This window comes from Eptatretus burgeri, chromosome 7, assembly GCF_056783735.1.
Source record: "Eptatretus burgeri isolate ZD-2024b chromosome 7, Ebu_testis_v1, whole genome shotgun sequence".
Classification (NCBI taxonomy): domain Eukaryota; kingdom Metazoa; phylum Chordata; class Myxini; order Myxiniformes; family Myxinidae; genus Eptatretus; species Eptatretus burgeri.
Window position 1 is genome coordinate 56,912,594 of NC_140967.1, and position 10,000 is coordinate 56,922,593.

General features: G+C 40.1%; 1 protein-coding gene across 7 annotated transcripts in view; it reads right to left on the reverse strand.

The window, feature by feature from the left end:
* SYNE1 (spectrin repeat containing nuclear envelope protein 1) overlaps positions 1-10,000 on the reverse strand; it is a 423,352-nt gene that overhangs the window by 326,251 nt on the left and 87,101 nt on the right. For all 7 annotated transcript variants that reach the window (XM_085888569.1, XM_085888567.1, XM_085888566.1 and 4 more), the window contains 4 exons: positions 5,531-5,638; positions 5,220-5,357; positions 3,438-3,602; positions 365-459 (listed from right to left, as the gene is read on the reverse strand). In XM_085888569.1, the coding sequence (XP_085744695.1) occupies positions 365-459; positions 3,438-3,602; positions 5,220-5,357; positions 5,531-5,638 (506 nt within the window). The remainder of the gene's footprint in view (positions 1-364; positions 460-3,437; positions 3,603-5,219; positions 5,358-5,530; positions 5,639-10,000) is intronic.

The following is a 10,000-nucleotide window of genomic DNA, read 5'->3' on the forward strand; positions in this document are numbered from 1 at the left end:
GCCATCACAGATAATCCCCATCCAAAACCATGATCTTTTGAACCCACATTAAACCCAATAACTCCCAAGCCCACCCCCTTCCAAATTTCCAGTTTTGACTTCCTGAAGGTTTGCTTCTGTATCAATGTGGTCCACCCCATGTGTCCTCCCCCACCCACATCCATTAGTTGTCCAACTCTGCGATTGGTGTTCCCCCCTCTCTTTCGACTGTTCCTTTTGTTCTGGTGTGTCCTGATCCATTCAGTCAGTGTTCTCGCTCTTCCATGAGCCGCGACTGTATACAAAAAGAATGACAGTTAAAACCAATAGAAATATCCAACGAGGAAATCTGTTAATGAGGTTTTATGTATTCGCCATGACCAACCTTTCTCTCATGTCCTCCAGCTGTTCAGAAGGAGCAGAGCTGACAGAAGCACCTGCCAGCATGCGCTGGTGTTCATCCATTTCGTAACAAAATTCCTGTGGGGAAATAGCGAGCTTTGCATCACACACGTAAAACACAATACAAACTTATATGTTCAACTTCTGTTCAATTGAGTTCATGGTCAGTGTCCATAAGTCATAATTCACAAGAATCCTTTTTTACATCACACATTTGTGCAAATATGGCCTTGCTTAACAATCAGTCTGGAGCACTGTAGGCATGGAGTAGGCTGCATTTTACAGTCGTGTACCGTTATTTTGAAAGGAAGAAGATTGACAGTTTTGAAATGTGGTGTTGGTGATGAATGTTAAAATTCCATGGACTGCAAGAAGAACAAACAAATCAGTGCTTAAATAAATAAATTGGACCACCATGTACATGATAAGTGCTAATGTGAAAACAGAAACTGTCATACTTTGGACACCTCATGCATGCAAAAAATGAAAGACTGGAGAAGTCAACCATGCTGGGTATTGTTGAGGGAAGAAGAGGAAGAGGCCGACCTTGTATGTGCTGGATGGGTGGGATAAAGGTTGCAACCAAGCTGTCTGCCAGAGCTTCGGGAAGCAGTGCAGGATCGGGATGTTTGGAGAAATCTGATAATGAATGTCACCAGAAGTCGGATACGACTTGTCGGAACTAGAACTAGAAAACCAATTTTTGTACCTGTAACACCTAAACTGAGTTTTAGACACGGACAAGGTGTTGGACATTAATAGCTTTGGCCAATAATAGATGCTTGAGGATGTCCCAAGGCATCCTGTGTCTCAATGTACTCCAGTTTCCCTGACGAGTTATATGGAGCCATTTCAAATTACCCAAATGAGAACAACCTTTCTTCATTAAGATTTCGTTCTGGTCCAAAAACCCTGCATGAGCATTGTATATGGTAAATCAAATTAGATCAAATAGCAGCATCATCATGTCGGCTTTGATCAGTTCATCATTCCACAGGCGTCCAACTGTTAGAAAAGATTAATAATTAGGCATGACCAAAGAGTAAACAAAAAGGTGTTTGAGATTTATGAAAACAAAGGCTTTTGTGCTGTGTTGCCATCATTGTATTTGGCAAACATTGGCAGGATAAAGGACGAATTAACATTGACAACAGCAATGGTACTAATTATTGTTAGTGGAGGTTACCTTATGGATTGGGGAGGTGTTCGAGTTTCATGTGAATGCACAGCTACTCTCGTAGTTAATTGACATGCACCACATACATCGTTGGAACAGACTGTAACTCGTGTGACAGTTGTTTTAATGCCTTGATATCAGTGTTTTGTTTGTCCCACCCGCAGATTACTTGCAACTCTACGTTGCATTTCAACTCAGGTCATGTTACATCAAATACAATATTCCCCTTCCGCCACGCGGCGGGGATAAAAATTCAGAATCGCAAACAAGTCACTTTCTCAAATGAAGGAATAACTCGAAAAATGTAAAAAAAAATAATAATAAAGAATGTTAACTCTTAAAGTTTGCTGTGCATGATGGTTAGACATGGGTTCAACAAAGGTATAGGTGTAAAAAGCCTTAATTAATTGATAAAATGTTCACAATTGATATCAATGGCATCTGACCACCACCCAGAGGGAAACATATGGACAGAGAAACTGACAAGGTGAAGGTGAAGATGGGAAAAAATAAATTGAGAAAAGGAAGAAGGATAAGCAACAGAAAAGGGGGTAGGGAAATGCAGAGGTCTGAGGAAAGAAGTCAAAAAGGGATGTGAAGAGATATAACTAAGGAGGGGATGGGAGGAGAAGAGGTATGCATGGCTGGGCATACAGGAGGAAATTTGGAATGGAGGGATCAAAATTGCACCATTTATGCATCTACTACTGCTGTGCTTCTTTAACAGCCCCTGCTATTCCAACCTTCATTTTCAGGTTGGCTGGGAAGGTTTTTAGCCCAGGTTTTCATGAACCTCCTGGCCAGGCCTGACATTCGCATGAAAGTGATTTGGGCAGCAATTTGTTATTTGTCCAGGGTGTCAGCAAAAACTCACCTACTCTTCATGAAGGATATCATGGGATATTTAATGTCCACTAACTAAAGCGAACAGACAACACACTCATATTGGCATCCATCTGAGGGACGGCACATTTCATGATGCTATGCCCTGTCTGTGAAGCACCAGTCTGACAGTTTATTATCAAGTCAGTCATCAAACCCCGAAGAGACAGCACAAAGCGAAGTGCACTATTTCTGCACCATGTTATCAGACTTCTTTTTTGCCTAAAAAAAATCAATTTATGGCTCTTCACACCACACACAATCTTAATGAATTTTGGGGGAAAATTTTAGCTTACTATAAAAAGATTGCCATGAATGACCAGGAAATACATCCTTCAAATTAATTAAGCTGTTTAGAATTCACAATGTAACATCTTGTTCTTCTTGGACCCATACTCTTGAACAGAGCATTGGAACTGCCAAAGTAGTTTTTCCTTGGCTATTTGGCAGAATCTTGGATGGGTTGCCACTCCGACCATTTCTTGGAGCACAGCTGTGCCACTGATGCTGTGCCCCTCTATCAGTACACTGGTACTCATTTCACTGACCTCAGGAGGATGACAGGCTGAGCCAACCCCACCTGGTGTTAATTCAACAGCCAACGGGGCTCAAAATCAGGACCCGAGGATCCCAAGCCACCACCCTAACCACGAAGCCAACACGAGGCTTACTGTGTAACATACTCTTGCAATGATAAAAGAAGTTTGGCTACAAGATCACCCATAAGGAGCGCACTCCGCTAGTCTAAAATAATTTATTAATTTTCAATCATTTAATCAATATACATCTCTAAAACGATTTGTTTTAAAGCACTCTGCAGTATTACCTGTTAGTTAAACCATTCCAAAAATGGGTTCAACCATCCACAGCTCAATTTCAATGGTATGAGCTACTGACATGCATTTCTTGAGATAGATTACCTGCAACCAACCAACTAAACTATCATTCGATGAAAGGGGAACAAATCAGCAGTATATTTAACACTATATTTCCTCACCATATGTGTTTCCAACTCTGCTTGGACAAGTTTGATTGTTTCTTCATCAGAACGACCTATAGGAACTTCCCCCGTGAGTGTGTTTTCAGCTTGAACCAGCCAGATGCTGAGAGCACCCAGTGGGGCAGGTAGGGCCTTGTCCAGGTGTGCTTGCCACTCCAACAACTGCAAGATGTGTTGACATTTTGATGACTAAGATAAGATCAGGATAACGAGTTCCACGAATAAAACACAATATGCTTTCTGTAGCTCACATGTAAAAGATAGGACAATGTACATTTCTCAACAAATATACCTTCCATATTTCTTACATTATAAGGTATACAGAGAGCTGTGCATTGAGGAGGCTCTTACATAAGAAAACCAGATAAAATTATAAGCCTATACTGCTGCTCAGAATAAGCCTATAATTGTTTCCTGTGCTGCTGCTCAGCATAGGCTGCTCAGAATAGGCCTGATAAAATCCAAGGCCAATGCTGCTGTACAGCATAGGCCACTCCTTCAAATATTCTGGCCAGATAGAGTGAGTAAGAAGGAAGTAGAAAGAAGGACTGGAAAGAAAAACATCATGGATGAAATTAAAATGACGAAGTTGAGATGACTAGGCGATACGAGATGTCGACAAGTTTAGGAATCAAGGGTCGAAAGCCACTGTAACTGGAGGTGGAAGGGGACTCTGACATTCTACAAATAATGTAAAAAGCGAAAGTAGTATTTATGAGGATGAGAGAAATCTGGCAATTAAAAAAAAATACAACACAAGAACAAAGTTCAAATTTTTTTTAACACAAATGTAAATTCACTTCCACTATTTAGCTGTGACGCATGGAAAGTGATCACCAAAGTCATTGCACAGAATCTAGAATCCTTTATTTATAACTGTCACAAAAAAAGATTTTTCGAATCTACAGGCCAGATAGAGTGAGCAAGAAGGAGGTAGAAAGAAGGACTGGAAAGAAAAAAAATCATGGAGAAAATTGGAGATCATGGAGATATTAAAGGATTCCACAACAAAAATTATTTTTCTCAATTTCACAATCAGATATCAAACCTTTATGAATCAACATTGAAAGGTTTTATTATCATTGCAAGATGATGAAAGGTCGTCAGCAGGCATGTGCTTTCACTTGGCTTTATAATATGTCAATTACACCTCTTATGCCTCATCTCTAATTGAAAGCATGTGATTTCTCCATACCAAGAAAAGACTGAGTTGCACAGCTTGGTGTCCACAGGGCCAATAAATAGCTCAAAGATAGACCTCATGATGCTTTTCTATATTCATGGAATTAACATGCGAACAAATCTCCTGCACAGATGCAAGTTCAATGCATTCTGAAGGAAGCGTAACCACATTAAGGATGAAGTGATTTGAGCATGGTTTGACGAAAGTTGTGCCAAAAAAGCCGTGCCAGGAGGATGTATTGTGACTCGGCCTCACTCTTGGCATGCAGCGCGAAGCGGAGAATGCACCCAAAAGGTACTTCAATGGTGCCAATGGAAACCAGATCCAGGAGCTTTCTTTATGCCATGAATAGTAAGTACCATCAATAAATATATTGAGGAACGAGATTCCATTGTAAATCGCTGAAAGATATGTGAAACATCACTGGAAGTGACTTCAGCAAACCATGCAAAACCAAAATTTCTAAGTGCTTGATGGTAATGAGTGATGGACTTTACATTGGTTAAAAAAAAAATTACAAAATGTCCAAAACACGGGAGAAATAAATTGCTCTTCAATCTCTTGAATGTGTAAAACAGTATCAAAACATAACGTACCCTGGCAGAAAGCTGTTCCCAGCCTTGTTTGATGGCTGCCTGTTCAGGAGTCATCTTGCCACTGGCATCTATTGGTTGGAGCATCAGTAGCACATTATTCCGTTGAGATTCTTGAGCAATTCTCTTGCTGCGGAACCCCTGCATTACCAAGAGAAAATCTCCATTAATGTGTGATTTTAAACAAAACAAAACATCCTAAATTTCCCAGGACTCTCATTTAATGCTATGCTCAATGAATGAGCACAAACTTAACAGCATGTGAGAAATTCAGAACAAAAGAATGAGTGTTGATGTGTCTTTCTGCTCTCCACCTGATATTTTTCCTGGTGACTTTGAGGAGAAGACTGAGCAGTCATAATGTCCTTGTTCATCTGATCAAGCCACGAGAGACATTCCAAATATTTGGCTCTGTCTTGCCTCTGGAAATGACAGACAATAACATCTGAATGTTCATCAGAAATGAACTTTCGAAATCAAGTCACTGGATAAAGCACCACTTCAGAGAAGCGTGTAGTTGATGTTATTGTCTTCACACAGCAATCAATCAGGTAATCACAGCAACCACATGCTCAAACGAACCAAATATTGAAGCATCTGACTTCTGATAGTCTATTTTTTATGGTCTAATTGCAATTTCATCGAATAAAGCAAACTGTGCCAGAATTAGGCATACAAGAAAAGGTGTCGAAGGACGTAATTTCACAACAGATAAGAAAGGACCCAAAATATGGATAAGAATGGAATAAGGGAAAGCAAACAAACATGTTAGGGAGAATCTCTACCTTTAACTTAGGGACAGATAGGCCAAACGTTGGAATGAAAAAAAGAGAAAAGTATGCCTACCATGGATGATGACATCAACAAAGGAATTGAAAAAATAAGAAGGGAGAAAATAGGAAAAGCATAAACATCAAACCTGTAAAGATGTACAAACTGAAAATGTCCCAGATGTGAGTTTTTAGAATAAATTATCCATGGACACGGACAGGGATCAAAACTAGTTCATAGGAAAGAGAAGAGAATATGTAGAGTTGATATCGAGCTTTTATTACCTCTGCCACCGAAGGTGGAAGGAGATTATGTTTTCGCCCCTTTCTGTCTGTTTGTTACTTACGAAATATTTAGATTTCGTAAGTATATTGATGACTTCCATCATCTGTTTGTGTGTTTGTTTGTTTGTGTGTGTGTTTGTTTGTTTGTAGGCACGATAACTCGAGAACGGAAGAAGCTACCAATGTCAAATTACTCCACGTGATTCAGAAGGGTGATGGCTAGCGCTGATTAGATTTTGGTCAAAATTGGTCAAAGGTCAAGGTCACAGTGAGCTCAAACATCCAAAAAAAAGTTATAACTCGAGAACGGAAGAAGCTACCAATGTCAAATTAGACCACGTGATTCAGGAGGGTGATGGTGTTTAAAAGTCATTTTTTATCCCAATAAAGGTTATCGTCGCATGCCTGACTCGCTAAGCCGTCGGATTATGTAAAGATTGTTGGTGGATGCCCGAATATTACGGTTTTGTGACTTTGATAAAATAATATAAAATAATTGCGTGGAGAAATGGAGATTTTTGCTTCGGTTGATGTTACGATTTTTGATGGTTTGATACAGAATCATCGTAGAAACTTCTGGTTTGTGTCGCAACCTTCTCTGGAGACAGCTTTTATTAGACAAGGTCAGAGGTCAAGTTGACGATTTCGTAAGTACCAGTCTATGACTGCTTGTTTGTTTGTTTGTAGGCACGATAACTCGAGAACAGAAGAAGCTACCAATGTCAAATTACACCACGTGATTCAGGAGGGTGATGGCTAGTGCTGATTAGATTTTGGTCAAAATCGGTCAACGGTCAAGGTCACAGTGAGGTCAAACATAATTCCGTAAATTCATGTGGAGAAATGGAGTATTTTTGCTTCGCTCGACGATACTAGTTCGTTTTAACTTCGATTTTAATTTTGTCTTCGGTTTTTGCGATCGCTGAGGACGCTGAAAACTCGGTTGTCGAAATTCTGGTAAAAATTGGATGTTTTGGAGAAGTTTTAAGATTGTATAAAAAATATTTCACTCGGCGCGTCACGGGTCGTCACGTGATGCAGTGCGCTCGAGCAGACGCGTCGTTGAGTCACGTAAAGCTTTTCCGTGTGCGCGCTGACGGTGTTTTCGATAAAGATGGTGTTTAAAAGTCATTTTTCATCAAATAAAGGTTATCGTCGCATGCCTGACTCCCTGAGCCGTCGGATTATGTAAAGATTGTTGGTGGATGGCCGAATATTACGGTTTTGTGACTTTGATAAAATAATATAAAATAATTGCGTGGAGAAATGGAGATTTTTACTTCGGTCGACGTTAGGATTTTTGATGGTTTGGTACAGAATCATCGTAGAAACTTCTGGTTTGCGTCGCCACCTTTTCAAGAGACAGCTTTTATTAGACAAGGTCAGAGGTCAAGTTGACAATTTCATAAGTACCAGTCTATGACTGCTTGTATGTTTGTTTGTGTGTGTGTTTGTGTGTTTGTTTGTTGGCACGATAACTCGAGAGCGGAAGAGGCAACCAATGTCAAATTACACCACATGATTCAGGAGGGTGATGGCTTGCGCTGATTACATTTTGGTCAAAATCGGTCAAAGGTCAAGGTCACAGTGAGGCCAAATATTCGATTTTTGATGGTTTGGTACAGATAACTCGAGAACGGAAGAAGCTACCAATGTCAAATTACACCACGTGATTCAGGAGAGTGATGACTAGTGCTGATTAGATTTTGATCAAAATCGGTCAAAGGTCAAGGTCACAGTGAGGTCAAACATCCAAAACATTTGATTTTTGATGGTTTGGTACAGAATCATTGTGGAAACTTCTGGTTTGCGTCGCTACCTTCTCTCGAGACAGCTTTTATTCGACTCGGTGAGAGGTCAAGTTGACGATTTCGTAAGTACCAGACTATGACTGCTTGTTTGTTTGTTTGTTTGTTTGTGTGTTTGTGTGTGTTTGTTTGTTTGTAGGCACGATAACTCGAGAACGGAAGAAGCTACCAATGTCAATTTACACCACGTGATTCAGGAGGGTGATGGCTAGTGCTGATTAGATTTTGGTCAAAATCGGTCAAAGGTCAAGTTCACAGTGAGCTCAAACATCCAAAAAAAAGTTATAACTCGAGAACGGAAGAAGCTACCAATGTCAAATTAGACCACGTGATTCAGGAGGGTGATGGCTTGCGCTGATTAGATTTTGGTCAAAATCTGTCAAAGGTCAAGTTCACAGTGAGGTCAAATATCAAAAAAAAATATAACTCGCGAACAGAATAAGCTACCAATGTCAAATTACACCACGTGATTCAGGAGGGTGATGGCTTGCGCTGATTAGATTTTGGTCAAAATCTGTCAAAGGTCAAGGTCACAGTGAGGTCAAACATCCAAAACATTCGATTTTTGATGGTTTGGTACAGAGTCATTGTCGAAACTTCTGGTTTGCGTCGCTACCTTCTCCAGAGACAGCTTTTATGAGACAAGGTCGGAGGTCAAATTGACGATTTTGTAAGTACCAGTCTATGACTGCTTGTTTGTGTTTGTTTGTTTGTTTGTTTGTCGGCACGATAACTTGAGAACGGAAAAAGCTACCAATGTCAAATTACACCACGTGATTCAGGAGGGTGGTGACTAGCGCTGATAAGATTTTGGTCAAAATCGGTCAAAGGTCAAGGTCACAGTGAGGTCAAACATAATTCCGTAAATGAATGTGGAGAAATGGAGTATTTTTGCTTCGCTCGACGTTACGAGTTCGTTTTAACTTCGATTATAATTTTGTCTTCGGTTTTTGCGATCGCTTCGGACGCTTAAAACTCGGTTGTCGAAATTCTGGTAAAAATCGGATGTTTTGGAGACGTTTTAAGATTGTATAAAAAATATTTCCCTCGACGCGTCACGGGTCGTCCCATGATGCAGTGCGCTCAAGCAGACGCGTCGTTGAATTACGTTAAGGTTTTCCGTGTGCGCTGACGGTGTTTTCGATAAAGATGGTGTTTAAAAGTCATTTTTTATCCCAATAAAGGTTATCGTCGCATGCCTGACTCACTAAGCCGTCGGATTATGTAAAGATTGTTGGTGGATGCCCGAATATTACGGTTTTGTGACTTTGATAAAATAATATAAAATAATTGCGTGGAGAAATGGAGATTTTTGCCTCGGTCGACGTTACGATTTTTGATGGTTTGGTACAGAATCATCGTAGAAACTTCTGGTTTGTGTCGCAACCTTCTCTGGAGACAGCTTTTATTAGACAAGGTCAGAGGTCAAGTTGACGATTTCGTAAGTACCAGTCTATGACTGCTTGTTTGTTTGTTTTTGTGTTTGTGTGCAGGATATCTCAAAAAGTTTTGGATGGATTAGTATGAAATTTGGTGAGCAGGTTGTGTGTTTGAGAAGGACGAACTGATTAGATTTTGGTGAAGATTCGGATAAGACAACGAGAATTTTTAAAGCGATTTTTCACCATTGAGAGAGAGATGTCTCAAATACGTTGTGGACGGATTCAGACGAAATTTGGAGGACATGTGGGGTGTGTGACAAGGACGAATTGATTCAATTTTGGTGAAGGTACGAATCCAGATTCGAGAAATTTTTTTTTTGAATGATTCTTCACCATTGAGAGATAGGGCCAAAAACTATATCGTACTGTACAGCATTACATTTCAAAAATGTATTGGGCCCGATATGCTCTTGTGGATCAGGCATTGCGTGACGGAGGTATGCACTCTTTGAAGTGCCCTTCTCTCGTTTCAAATTAGA